This window comes from Neoarius graeffei, chromosome 14 (assembly GCF_027579695.1).
Source record: "Neoarius graeffei isolate fNeoGra1 chromosome 14, fNeoGra1.pri, whole genome shotgun sequence".
Classification (NCBI taxonomy): domain Eukaryota; kingdom Metazoa; phylum Chordata; class Actinopteri; order Siluriformes; family Ariidae; genus Neoarius; species Neoarius graeffei.
The window spans coordinates 30,808,848-30,823,720 of record NC_083582.1 but is presented as its reverse complement, the minus strand read 5'-3'; the positions used below and the strand labels follow the sequence as shown (position 1 = coordinate 30,823,720).

Genomic DNA, 14,873 nt, shown 5'->3' with positions numbered 1-14,873 from the left:
TAAAAGAATTTTATTTTAATTAAAGTTTTTTTAGTCTGATATGGACAAGTATTTTTACTATATCGATTTACCTGAAACCACTATATACATGGTTTAATTTTATTTGGTATATTTTCACATTTTAAGTCATGTTTGGTCTCATAAATTTTTACATTATGTATTTTATAGATTACTGTTTTACATCTGTTACGTTTTAGTGTTTGGTTTTATGGTTTTATGTTTTAATTGTTACCATTGATGTAAATGGACCCACAGGGTCTGTTGATGATGAATTAATTAATTATATAGGCCAATAATACATTATTGCTCTTGTGCCGGGCGTCACAGTGGTGTAGTGGTTAGCACTGTCGCCTCACAGCAAGAAGGTTCTGGGTTCGAGCCCAGCGGCCTGTGAGGGCCTTTCTGTGCGGAGTTTGCATGTTCTCCCCGTGTCCGTGTGGGTTTCCTCCGGGTGCTCCGGTTTCCCCCACAGTCCAAAGACATGCAGGTTAGGTTAACTGGTGACTCTAAATTGACCGTGAATGTGAGTGTGAATGGTTGTTTGTCTCTATGTGTCAGTCCTGCGATGATCTGGCGACTTGTCCAGGGTGTACCCTGCCTCTCGCCCATGGGCCATGGTCAGCTGGGATAGGCTCCAGCTTTCCCGCAACCCTGCACAGGATAAGCGGCTACAGATAATGGATGGATGGATGCTCTTGTGCCTTTAGCCAAAGATACCTAATTTGAGAAACATCTCAAGCCTAGGGTTAGGGTTATCCTATTAAGCCAACAATAATATTAAGGTTACTCTTAAGTTGTAGCTATAATTGATCCATAATAAAGACATTATATATGTATATTCTATTGTAGCTGAATTAAAATTTGCTTCTTTCTTTCCTTTTCAGCTAACAACACATGCTTCTTTGCCAAATGTCTATATGTGTGTAAGACGGAATATGCAGTGTGTGGGCATCCAGACCTTCTGGAAGGATCCATGTCAGCCTACCTGCCTGGACTGAGTGTAGCACCCCGTATTTCCATCCCCAGTCCCTGGATCCGCTCTTATACCTTTACTGGAAAAAAGGAGTATGCTTAAGCCTGACAATTAATAAGAAATACTTCGAGGACTGCTAACATGGGAATCAGTGGATGTAAAATGTGGAGTGATATATTTGAGAGTGATAGCTGGCCTAATACAGTAGTTTCTCGTTTTGATGGGTTGGACCCTAAGTAATGAAGCTGAAGTTACAAGATTTTGGGAACACTGTGTTTAAGCCTAACATTAATACTAGAAATGTGTTCAAGGAACACGAGACCCCTCCCGACAGCATTTTTGTAGGTGGTCATACAGCTGTTATGAATGGTCAGTTACCTAGATTTTTTTATGATTTTTTTTTTCTGGAAGTTTAATCACATTTTCTGTCAAAAAGCTTATTATGGCATTCAAAGAAAAAAAAAAGCAGATCAGTCTGCTGACTTGTCATAGTTCTTTGTCATTTTCACCGTAGAAAGCATGGAGGCCAAAGAATGGAGGCCAATCTATAATGTCAATTAATTGGACAACATATGCCATTAGCCTTATAATTACACAGTGTCAATGAGATCCAGAGCATTACATTACGATGCAGAGCATGCACAGTGTAAGAGGAATATCAAGTGTTTCATATTTCAAGTTTTTTCAAGGCATTTTTGGCATTTCAGCAGAAATAATCCCCAACATGTAAACCAAGAAGACAAATGGAATATATTCTCAGAGAAATCCAGCCCGTTCAGCTACTGCCATGGCGGCTCAATAGATGCCCGGTTCATTAAATAAAAGTCACTTTTTATGTATGAAATCTTGACAGATTGTATCCAAACTGTAGCCAGGTCGAGAAAAGGGCATCCCAATATATTTCCGCCCATTAAAGCTCGCCCTACGCCTTAGTATTTCCTGGAGTTTGGTGACAAGAATGGTCATGAATCCGCACAAATGAATCTCTATATAAATGTGTGGTGACGAAAACCAGTTGATGGAATAAAAGTCAGTTTTCTGATATTAGATGTTGACAGTTTGTCATCAAACTGTTGCCAGGTCAAGAAAAGGGCATTCCGAATATACCTGCACCCATTAATGTGCGTCCCACACCTTAGTATTTCCTGGAGTTTGGTGACAAGCATTTTTGAAAGTGAATATATATAGAGTCCCCGTGGGGGCCTATAAATACACTACCATTCAAAAGTTTGGGGTCACTTTGAAATTTCCTTATTTTTGAAAGAAAAGCACTGTTCATTTCAATGAAGATCACTTTAAACTAATGAGAAATACACTCTATACATTGCTAATGTGGTAAATGACTATTCTAGCTGCAAATGTCTGGTTTTTGGTGCAATATCTCCATAGGTGTATAGAGGCCCATTTCCAGCAACTATCACTCCAGTGTTCTAATGGTACAATGTGTTTGCTCATTGCCTCAGAAGGCTAATGGATGATTAGAAAATCCTTGTACAATCATGTTAGCACAGCTGAAAACAGTTGAGCTCTTTAGAGAAGCTATAAAACTGACCTTCCTTTGAGCAGATTGAGTTTGTGGAGCATCACATTTGTGGGGTCGATTAAATGCTCAAAATGGCCAGAAAAATGTCTTGACTATATTTTCTATTCATTTTACAACTTATGGTGGTAAATAAAAGTGTGACGTTTCATGGAAAACACAAAATTGTCTGGGTGACCCCAAACTTTTGAACGGTAGTGTAAATAAATAAATAAATAAATGATTCAAGGACTGATAACATAGGAATCAGTGGATGGAAAATAGCAGATTGAACTACTGTAGCATGATAGCTGGGTTTTTATAGGTTGATCTATTCATTTAAAAATTCTAAATTGGCTACAGTAGAAAGGTGTTTGCCTTATTGTCAGGGAATTGAAAGTTTGAATCCTGATGATGTCACAGCACTTGGTTTCCAAAGGTGAAGACAGGAAAATTGGCCATGCTTTCTGGATGTGAGGGATGGCAAACTCTCTTTTCCCTGTCAAACATTATAATACCAGCCTCTCTTGGGGGTTTACGGTTATTTAGCACAAAAGCCTTTTAGCACAAGTCTAAAATCTTTTAGCACAAATCCAAAGTCTTTTAGCACAACTCTAAGTTCTTTAGCACAAGATCCAAGAACACTTATTTTCACACTACTGTGGATATCATAGTATATACATCCATTTCTATTCATCGAGTGCTCAATTAACAGAAAACAATAGGATTAGAGAAGTGAATTTTTTTTGCCATCTATCCCATTGTTATTTCAATGACAGGTTTAAAGAACGGTGCAAAAACACAATAGACTTTATTATTATTCAAATAAAGTGCAAGCTGTTCTTGATCTGATCGACTTGTGAGAATTGTCTAATCTGTGCACTGCGGTTTTTTCACACAATCTACAAATGAGTGTTTGTGGTTTCTTGATTTGATAATTTCATCTCATCTCATTATCTCTGGCCGCTTTATCCTGTTCTACAGGGTTGCAGGCAAGCTGGAGCCTATCCCAGCTGACTATGGGCGAAAGGCGGGGTACACCCTGGACAAGTCGCCAGGTCATCACAGGGCTGACACATAGACACAGACAACCATTCACACTCACATTCGCACCTACGGTCAATTTAGAGTCACCAGTTAACCTAACCTGCATGTCTTTGGACTGTGGGGGAAACCGGAGCGCCCGGAGGAAACCCACGCGGACACGGGGAGAACATGCAAACTCCGCACAGAAAGGCCCTCGCCGGCCACGGGGCTCGAACCCGGACCTTCTTGCTGTGAGGTGACAGCACTAACCACTACACCACCGTGCCGCTGATTTGATAATTTAGTGTTAAATAATGTTTTATAGCGGTTGATAGCATTGAACAAAAAAAGAAATATTGAAATCAAGTATAGCATGCTGTAACAAAGTGAATTTCCCTGTAAACTCGCCACAGCTTCGAGACTTGTCTTGATGATCAAACAACCCTTAGCGTCATCTCTTCTTCCTTCACAATTGCTGTATTATAAACAATTGCTATATTAATTTTGGTTGTTTTGTCATTCCTGAATGTTTATATTGCACTTTTATTTAATTGCCATTCATTTTAGGATGCTTTTATGGACATTTCTTTTCGTTTGTTTACATATTGCAACTGTTGGTTACAAAGGAGACATGTTTCTCATTTTTCTCATTGAAATTGGTCTTTTTTCGGTGAAAGACTTTGTAGCTTTATTAGTCAAATACATATGAAAACAGTAATATGTGATATCAAATGGACTTTTAATAATTTGAGTAAGTTTTTAGGAATAGAATCCACTCTTAGTCGGCAAAACACATGTTGTCAAGCAGGTCAAGAGACATAATCCCCCAGTTAATTAATTCAACAAATGCGTAATTATTGACAGTCAGTTGAGTTTGTGATATGATCAGAAGTGACTGAAGTTATCTATGAAGGTGCCCACAATTCAAGGTTTGTTATGGTTTAACTACAAATATCCAAAGAATCGGATTTTCAGTCCACGTTTCAGGGATCAACAACTGATCCTTAACATGCACAACAGCAGAAATTCCGGCTTCCAGTCCGTAAGCAATCATAACAAACCCCTTCCTATATCAAGATGAGTGTTTTTTTTATTATTGTGACCATAATCCAGAGTTGTGCTAAAGAACATAGAGCTGTGCTAAGAGACTTTACAGTGGTGCTTGAAAGTTTGTGAACCCTTTAGAATGTTCTATATTTCTGCATAAATATAATCTAAAACATCATCAGACTTTCACACAAGTCCTAAAAGTAGATAAAGAGAACCCAGTTAAACAAATGAGACAAAAATATTATACTTGGTGATTTATTTATTGAGGAAAATGATCCAATATTACGCATCTGTGAGTGGCAAAAGTATGTGAACCTCTAGGATTAGCAGTTAATTTGAAGGTGAAATTAGAGTCAGGTGTTTTCAAATCAATGGGATGGCAATCAGGTGTGAGTGGGCACCCTGTTTTATTTAAAAAACAGGCATCTATCAAAGTCTGATCTTCACAACACATGTTTGTGGAAGTGTATCATGGCACGAACAAAGGAAATTTCTGAGGACCTCAGAAAAAGCGTTGGTGATGCTCATCAGGTTGGAAAAGATTACAAAACCATCTCTAAAGAGTTTGGACTCCACTAATCTACAGTCAAACAGATTGTGTACAAATGGAGGAAATTCAAGACCCCAGGAGTGGTCGACCAACAAAGATCACTCCAAGAGCAAGGTGTGTAATAGTCAGCAAGGTCACAAAGAACCCCAGGGTAACTTCTAAGCAACTGAAGGCCTCTCTCACATTGGCTAATGTTAATGTTCATGAGTCCACCATCAGGAGAACACTGAACAACAATGGTGTGCATGGCAGGGTTGCAAGGAGAAAGCCACTGCTCTCCAAAAAGAACATTGCTGCTCGTCTGCAGTTTGCTAAGGATCACATGGACAAGCCAGAAGGCTATTGGAAAAATGTTTTGTGGATGGATGAGACCAAAATAGAACTTTTTGGTTTAAATGAGAAGTGTTATGTTTGGAGAAAGGAAAACACTGCATTCCAGCATAAGAACCTTATCTCTTCTGTGAAACATAGTGGTGGTAGTATCATGGTTTGGGCCTGTTTTGCTGCATCTGGGCCAGGACGGCTTGCCAGCATTGATGGAACAATGAATTCTGAATTATACCAGCGAATTCTAAAGGAAAATGTCAGGACATCTGTCCATGAACTGAATCTCAAAAGAAGGTGGGTCATGCAGCAAGACAACGACCCTAAGCACACAAGTCGTTCTACCAAAGAAAGGTTAAAGAAGAATAAAGTTAATGTTTTGGAATGGCCAAGTCAAAGTCCTGACCTTAATCCAATCGAAATGTTGTGGAAGGACCTGAAGCGAGCAGTTCATGTGAGGAAACCCACCAACATCCCAGAGCTGAAGCTGTTCTGTATGGAGGAATAGGCTAAAATTCCTCCAAGCTGGTGTGCAGGACTGATCAACAGTTACCGGAAACGTTTAGTTGCAGTTATTGCTGCACAAGGGGGTCACACCAGAGACTGAAAGCAAAGGTTCACATACGTTTGCCACTCACAGATATGTAATATTAGATCATTTTCCTCAATAAATAAATGACCAAGTATAATATTTTTTGTCTCATTTGATTAACTGGGTTCTTATCTACTTTTAGGACTTGTGTGAAAATCTGATGTTTCAGGTCATATTTATGCAGAAATACAGAAAATTCTAACAGGTCCACAAACTTTCAAGTACCACTGTAGAACTTGTGCTAAGAGACTTTTGAACTTGTGTTAAAAGACTTTTGTGCTAAATAACCAGATACCCTCTTGGGCATCTATCAGTTCATGTATGCAGATGAGGGCAGATAGCTTTTTCCTTTGAGTGTGTTATGCTGCACTGTGATGCTGTATAAGTAGAAGTTCAAAAAGATGTGGTTCCTGGCATCACGTCTCAGTTGAAGCATGTTAGCCTTCAACCTCCTCGGTTGGCTGGTGGGTGGGAATTGGCAAATGATCAAATTAGGGAGATTCGAAATTGGTTTCTGGACACCTGACCTGACAATTATATGTGTACCTTCACCAAACTGTAGCCACAAATTTTGACAACTCTCTCTCTGTTTCTCTCTCTCTTCGTGTTGTAGATGGGAAGTAAATCCATCATACTGTGATACCATCAAAAGACTATACCCCTACAGCTCTGGAAATAGACTACTGAATATCATTGACATGGCCATATTTGATTTCCTTACCGGTATGTGAATACAACACCTGTAACTTTTTCATTGCGATTCAAGATTTACATGCATAACTAACTACAGCTAATACTTAGTAACTGCAATGTACCTAATGTCTTATCATTAGCTCTTACTACTACAAGCGATTCACAGCAATATACAGTATGTTGGGTTGTCTGATTTTTTTTAAAGGTATAGTGTACAAATAACTGTCTATGCATTATGTATAGGACATAATGCTATTTTCTATGTTGCTTTTTTACTTTAGGAAACATGGACCGGCACCATTATGAAATTTTTACCAAGTTTGGTGATGAAGGCTTTCTGCTTCACCTTGATAATGCAAGAGGGTATGCCAGTATTTATTTATTTACTTACATTATTATAATACCAATATTTTTACTGATGCGTTTTTCTTCCAATCCAATCACTTATATTTGCTTGTGTGTCTCAGGTTTGGAAGGCACTCCTCTGATGAAATGTCAATTCTGGCACCACTGACCCAGTGTTGTATGTATGTATTTCCCGTACAGTTACAGTATACATAATTAACCTTTCTAAACAAGTTAGTGACAAAAGAGAATGAAGGAAAAAACACTGGAGGTCTCTATGGCTGAATTATGTCAGTTAGCAAAACAACTGGATTTTGATCAAAATATTTTTGACACCTCAACTTTAAACCTCAATTTTTTACTTTTTATCTTTAAAAAGCATAAATATACAGTGGGGTCCAAAAGTCTGAGACCATGAATGAAAATGCTTCTACTTTGCAGTCTTTTCTTATTTAATACAACAATTTTCATTACAAATGTATTGACAACTTAATTGGAAAGTACAACCCCAAATCAGAAAAAGTTGGGACGGTATGGAAAATGCAAATAAAAAAAAAAGAAAGCAGTGATTTTCTAAATTTACTTTGACTTGTATTTCATTGCAGACAGAATGAACCCAAGATATTTCATGTTTTGTCTCATCAGCTTCATTTCATTTGTGAATATACATCCATTCCTGCATTTAAGGCCTGCAGCACATTCCAAAAAAAGTTGGGATGGGGACAATTTAGGGATAGTAATGACGTAAAACAATTAAATAATAATGATGTGATTTGAAGCAGGTGATTGTAATCATGATTTGCTACAAAATCAGTATTATCTTTGAGGTGCAAAGATGGGCCAAGGATCTCCAGTTTGTCACAAAAAATGCATTAGAAAATAATTGAAATTTTTAAAAACAATGTCCCTCAAAGAAAGATATGAAGGGATTTGGATATTTCGCCCCCTATGGTACATAATATAATTAAATGATTCAAGGAATCTGGAGGAATTTCAGTGCATAAAGGGCAAGGGCATCTATAGCTGATATAACCACATGGGCTTGGGATTACTTTGGCAAACATTTGTCAAGCACTACAATATGGAGTTACATCCACAAATACCAGTTACAACTTTACTGTGCAAAAAGGAAGCCTTATATTAACTGTGTCCAGAAGTGCCATTGTGGCAGCGGGGGCGTGGCTGAGTGGCGGTTTGTGAATAGAGGGCGGAGTCATGGAAGGTGAGTGGCCAAATCGCTACACCTGTTGTCAATTAATGTGTGTTTGTGTGTCTTGCAGTGACGGCGCTCCATAAAAAGGAGTAAGAGAGCAGAGGACGAGAGATTGGGAACAGAGCACGATGCTGTGTGTGTGTCTGAGTGTCCCAAATGAGAAAAAGTATTATGCTGAAAAGCCAAAATAAACCCAAATCTAAACGTTAACAACGGCCTGCCGTACTTCTGTGCTCCACCCACATCCGGACAGCTTCTACAGTGGTGCCGAAACCCAGGAGTACAGAAGAGAACCCCCCCCATGGAGTCCTAGCCCTTTAAAGACCTCATCCATGCCCTCGCCATGGCACAGCAGAACCAGCATCAAACGCTGATCACCCTCCAAAAGGAGCAGGAACAATGGTTCGAGGCCTTGATGCTGGCCCAACAAGTTCTGGCACCTACTCGCATCAGTGGGGTCCACGACCGCCACTGTAGCTGACCCTCCCCACCTCACCCTAACAAAAATGGGTCTGCACAATGATCCAGAAGCCTTCCTCGCGCTCTTTGACCAAGCAGTGGAGGCGTGGGGTTGGCCGGTTGAGCAGCGCGCAGCACACCTCCTCCCCCTGCTGACTGGTGAGGCGCAGCTCGGCGCGCTGCAGCTCCTCGCCGACAGCTGGTTCGTATACATGGACCTTAAGAGAGCCATCCTCCAGTGTGTCGGCCGCTCCCCGGAGCAACAGCATCAGCACTTCCACTCACTGCGCTTGGAGGAGGTTGGCTGGCCATTCGCATTCGGCCAACAACTCAGGGACGCCTGCTGGCAGTGGCTGAGGGCCGAAGACCACAACGCCATGGGAATTTTTGACCTGGTGACACTGGAACAGTTCATCGTGTGACTTCCAGAAGGACCAGTGGAGTGGGTCCAGTGTCATCGCCCGGCGTCGCTGGATCAAGCCATCGAGCTGGCAGAGGACCACATGGTGGCGGTTCCGATGGCAAGAAGACATGCTTCTCCTTCTCCTCTCTCCTCTCTCTCCCTCTGCTTCCTGTCCTTGCCCCATTCCCCCACCACAGAGGCGGGGGCTGGCTCCCCCCCAGCTGGTCCAACACACCCATGGTGTCCTCCCGTTTCCCCCTTCCTTGTCTGTGTCTTCTCCCCCCCAGGTGAGTGATGTCTGTAACTCCAGTGCAGAGGGAGAGCCTGGGCTGGTGTGCTGGCACTGCGGGGAGCCGGGACATCTCCAAAATCAGTGCTCCGCGATGGAGGTGGGCACCGTGGTCTGGGTCCCCAATGTGCCAGAAACCGCCCTCGATCAGGCCAGAGTGTATTGCATACCGGTAAGTGTCCAAGGGGATACATATCAGGCCTTGGTGGATACTGGCTGTAACCAGACCTCAATCCACCAAAGCCTGGTGCAAGGTGAAGCATTGGGGAAAGCACAAGTGGTGAAGGTATTGTGTGTGCACAGGGATGTTCACAACTACCCTTTAGTATCCATCCACATTCTATTTCAAGGAGAAAAGCATAGTGTAAAGGCAGCGGTTAACCCTTGTCTCACCCACTTGCTGATTTTGGGGATGGATTGGCCAGGATTTAAAGAGTTAATGAAACACATAGTAAGAAGTGGGTCCTGTAGTAATACGTCTTGGGAAGATCCTGGACTAGCATTGTCAGGAGAAACTGTCACAGAGCCGTCTACGTCAGCACCGTGTCAGGGTGATACGCGGAGCGAGATGCACCCTGCCCCTCATCCCTCTCTCAGGGATTCCCTTGAGGATTTCCCGTTAAAGCAGTCATGAGACGAGACTCTGCAGCATGCATTTGACCAAGTGAAAGTAATCGATGGTCAAATTCTCCAGCCAAATGCGACGCCAGTCTTCTCCTACTTTTCTATTATTAAGGATGTTATTGAGTGACACAGGACACTCAAACTGGTGAAAAGATAACACCGTTATAAATCCCAAAGAGCTGTAGGGAACTCATATTCCAGGCGGCTCACTTTAATCCCATGGCCGGACACCTAGGGCAAGACAAAACACTAGCCCGAATAACGGCCCGGTTCTCTTGGCCAGGGATTCGCGGGGATGTCTGTCGGTGGTGTGCAGTGTGCCGCGAATGCCAATTAGTAAATCCCACGGCCACTCCAAAATCGCCTTTGTGCCCCCTCCCTTTAATCGAGACCCCTTTTGAAAGTATTGGGATGAATCTCGTCGGGACATTAGATTGGTCAACACAGGAATATCGCTTTATTTTAGTTCTGGTGGACTATGCAACGTGATATCCAGAAGCAGTGCCTCTCCGCAATATCTCAACATGCAGTATTGCAGAAGCGCTCTTCCATATTATCTCCCGGGTCGGGATTCCGAAAGAAATCCTGACAGACCAAGGCACTACATTTACGTCACACACACCACGCGAACTGTATGGGTTATTGGGGATTAAGTCTATCCGCACCAGTGTCTATCACCCACAAATGGATGGCTTAGTGGAATGCTTTAATCAAACACTCAAAAACTACGTGAAAATCGGGAGGAGGGACCTTCACCTAGTAAGAATGAAATTCAATATATTCTCAACCTGCACACCAAACTCCACACACTCATGCACTTAACCCAGGAGAATTTGTGGCAGGCCCAAGAATGTCAAGTCCGACTGTATGACAGGAGCACACACCTTAGAGAGTTCACGCTGGGAGACAAAGTGCTCGTATTATTGCCCACGTCGAGCTCCAAATTAATCAAGTGGCAAGGACTCTTTGAGGTCACACAGCAAGTCGGGGACATCGACTATGAGGTGAGGGGAATGGACAGGGGTGGGGCATTGCAAATTTACCACCTCAATCTGTTAAAACACTGGAATGAGGAGGTCCCTGTGGCACTGGTGTCAGTAGTCCCGAAGAAGGCAGAGCTGGGGCTGGAGGTACAAAAAAAAATTTGACATCTCCAACCACTCCGGTCCCTTGTGGAGACCACCTCTCCCTGGCCCAACTCACGGAGGTAGCCCAGTTGCAGAAGGAATTTTCCAATGTGTTCTCACCCCTGCCCAGCCACACCCACCTCATAAAACACCACATTGAGATGCCCCTGAGGGTGGTAGTGCGCAGCCCCCCTTACCACCTGCCCGAACACACAAAAAAAGTGGTCCGGGATGAACTCAAGGCCATGCTTGAAATGGGCATAATCAAGGAGTCCCACAGTGACTGGAGCAGCCCAGTGGTCCTGGTTTCCAAGACCGATGGGTCGGTCTGGTTCTGTGTGGACTATAGAAAGGTCAACGTGGTGTCTAAATTTGACGCATACCCAATGCTTCGTATTGACGAGCTGCTTGATCGATTAGGCACTACTCACTTTTACTTGACACTGGATTTAACGAAGGGATATTGGCAGATCCCCTTGACTCCTCTATCCTGAGAGAAAACGGCCTTTTCCATACTGTTTGGGTTACACCAGTTCGTCACACTTCCTTTTGGGTTGTTTGGGGCTCCCACGACATTCCAGCGGCTCATGGACAGGGTTCTCCACCCCCACGCTGCCTACACAGCCCCATACCTCAATGACATTATCATCTATAGCAATGATTGGCCACGGCATCTCGAACACCTTAGGGCCATCCTAAAGTCGCTGAGGCGTGCGGGTCTCACAGCTAACCCAAAAAAGTATGCAATTGGGCGGGTGGAAGTACAGTATCTGGGTTTCCACTTGGGTCATGGGCAGGTGCGTCCCCAAATTAACAAGACTGCAGCGATTGCGGCCTGCCCAAGGCCCAAGACCAAAAAGGGGGTGAGACAGTTCCTGGGACTGGCTGGCTACTATCGTAGGTTCATACCTAATTATTCGGACGTCACCAGCCCTCTGACTGATCTCACTAAAAAGGGAGCACCAGATCCGGCACAGTGGATGGAGCAATGCCAACAGGCTTTCTCTAAGATAAAGGCTGCACTGTGTGGGGAGCCACTTTTACACTCCCATGACTTCTCTCTCCCCTTTATTTTATAGACGGACGCATCGGACAGGGGGCTGGGGGCCATTCTGTCCCAGAAGGTGAAGGGGGAGAAACGTCCCGTGCTGTACATTAGCCGAAAGTTGTCACTGCATGAAAGCAAGTCCAGCACGATAGAGAAAGAGTGCCTGGCCATCAAGTGGGTGGTCCTCGCCCTCCGGTACTACCTACTGGGACACCCTTTCACCCTCTGTTCGGAACACATGCCCCTCCTGTGGCTCCATTACATGAAGGATGCCAACGCGCGGATCACCCGTTGGTATCTCGCCCTCCAGCCGTTCAAATTCGAGGTGGTCCACAGGCCAGGGGCACAGATGGTGGTGGCGGATTTCCTGTCCCGTCGGGGGGGTCTGCTGCAGGCTGGATGGCTCCCTGGCCTGAGTCGGGTGGTGGGGGTATGTGGCAGCGGGGAGAGCGAAGTCAGGGAAGGTGAGTGACCAAATCACTACACCTGTTGTCAGTTAATTTGTGTATGTGTATCTTGCAGTGACAGCGCTCCATAAAAAGGAGTAAGAGAGCAGAGGACGAAAGACTTGGAACAGAGCACGACGGTGTGTCTGAGTGTCTGTCCCAAATGAGAAAAAGTATTGTGCTGAAAAGCCAAAATAAACCCAAATCTAAACATTAACAACAGCCTGCCATACTTCTGTGCTCCACCCACATCTGGACAGCTTCTACAGCCGTCAACTTCTCTGGTCTTGGAGGCATCTGAGATGGACCATGACACAGTGGAAATGTGTATTGTGGTCAGACGAATCAGTATTCCAGGTCTTTTTTGGAAGAAATAAACACTGTGCGCTCTGGACTAAAGATGAAAAGGACCATCCAGACTGTTACCAGTAACAAGTCTAAAAGCCAGGGTCTGTCATGCTATAGGGTTGTGTCAGTGCCCTTGGCAAAGGTAACTTGCACTTCTGTGATGGAACATTAATGCAAATATGTACACAGATTTTGGAGCAACATATGCTGCCTTCAAGATGACATGTGGAATGGAGGATGGCTCCATGAGGACAGTTGAAAGTCACACCTGGAGGACGCTCTGGACACTTACAGTAATGCTTTTATGGCTGAGGACTACAGTTGACTTGCTAACTTTAGGACTGCAGTTGTCATGAACAGTTTTGCACTCAAGTTTCCGTCAGTGAAGAGTTTATAACATCAATGAAACTGACTTCATGTTAAAACTGTTAATGTTATAGTCATGTTGTCTGTTGTTGCCCAAATGAGGATGGGTTCCATTTTGAGTCTGGTTCCTCTCGAGGTTTCTTCCTCATGTCGTCTGAGGGAGTTTTTCCTTGCCACCGCCGCCACAGGCTTGCTCATTGGGGATAGATTAGGGATAAAATTAGCTCATGTTTTCAGTCATTCAAATTCTGTAAAGCTGCTTTGCGACAATGTTTACTGTTAAAAGCGCTATACAAATAAACTTGACTTAACATCTTTTCCAGGGAGATTTCAACAAGACAATGCAAAACCACATTCTGCACACATTACAAAGGCAGGGCTGTGGAAGAAGAGGGTGCCTGTCCCCTCTGTCCCCAATAGAGAATGTGTGGTAAGCGTAGAAAAAAAATGACAACAATGATGACCCCATACTGTTGCACACTTTAAGACCTGTTTGCAGGAAGAATGGGACAAAATAACGCCTGAAACATTTCATCACTTGGTGTCTTCAGTCCCTAAACATCTATTAAGTGTTGTGAGAAGGAATGGCAACATTATTAAGGGGTAAATGCTTTACTGTCCAAAACTTTTTTTTAATGTATTGCAAGAATCAAAATTGAAATGTTTATTTTGAAAAAATAAAATAAAATTCATGTGGTAAAACATCAAATAATGTGCTGTTGTATTGTTTTGATTGCAATAGAGGTCAAAGATTATTTACAAATCATCGTTTTGAGTTTTAATTTCAATTTCAACATAAAGTCCCAACTTTTTCTGATTTGGGGTTGTAGGATTTTCAAAATATTTACATGAATTACAGTTCCAAATATTTGAATTGAGTTCCATAGTATTTGGTATGTTCCACTTTTTGCCTTAATGACTGTGTACTTAAGTTTATGTTTGTGTAAAACCTTATGGTCCATTTTAGATCAAATCCAAAGTCTGAACACCTGACCCTTTGTACAAAGCAGTTAACATAATCAATATCACACATTTGCTTACATTGAAAGACCTAGAAATAGCGTGTCTTAAATATTAATAAACATATTTACTTTCTATTTTTTAAATAGATCAAAATTAAACCTTCTGTTTATTTCCTCGTTTGTTTTAATGGAAAAAAAAATCCAGATTTTTAGTGTGGTCTTTTGGACCCCGCTGTATATTTTGTCCAAACCATTATGGAAATATTTTTTCTTTATTTTTTAACCTAGGCTATCTTCCTTCTAGGATCATGGGTAATGTGTCAGTTTAATAAACACAGCGATTTTTGAGATCCTGTTTATCACATTTTATCGACCAAGATAAATTATTTCTTTAAAGAATTTATCATCAATAGACAAACTTGCAAATAAAACATAATTTTAGGTTTTTTCCACCTTTTTAAAACGTGTCCAATTTCTGTGTCCAGTGTTTAGACCTGAACAAAGATGCTGTTCATT

At 42.4% G+C, this 14,873-nt stretch overlaps 1 protein-coding gene across 1 annotated transcript in view; it reads left to right on the top strand.

Moving 5' to 3' along the window:
* fam20a (FAM20A golgi associated secretory pathway pseudokinase) overlaps window positions 1-14,873 on the top strand; it is a 38,477-nt gene that overhangs the window by 22,802 nt on the left and 802 nt on the right. The window contains exons 7-10 of the mRNA XM_060939511.1: window positions 885-1,065; window positions 6,648-6,757; window positions 7,009-7,090; window positions 7,195-7,254. Of these exons, the coding sequence (XP_060795494.1) occupies window positions 885-1,065; window positions 6,648-6,757; window positions 7,009-7,090; window positions 7,195-7,254 (433 nt within the window). The remainder of the gene's footprint in view (window positions 1-884; window positions 1,066-6,647; window positions 6,758-7,008; window positions 7,091-7,194; window positions 7,255-14,873) is intronic.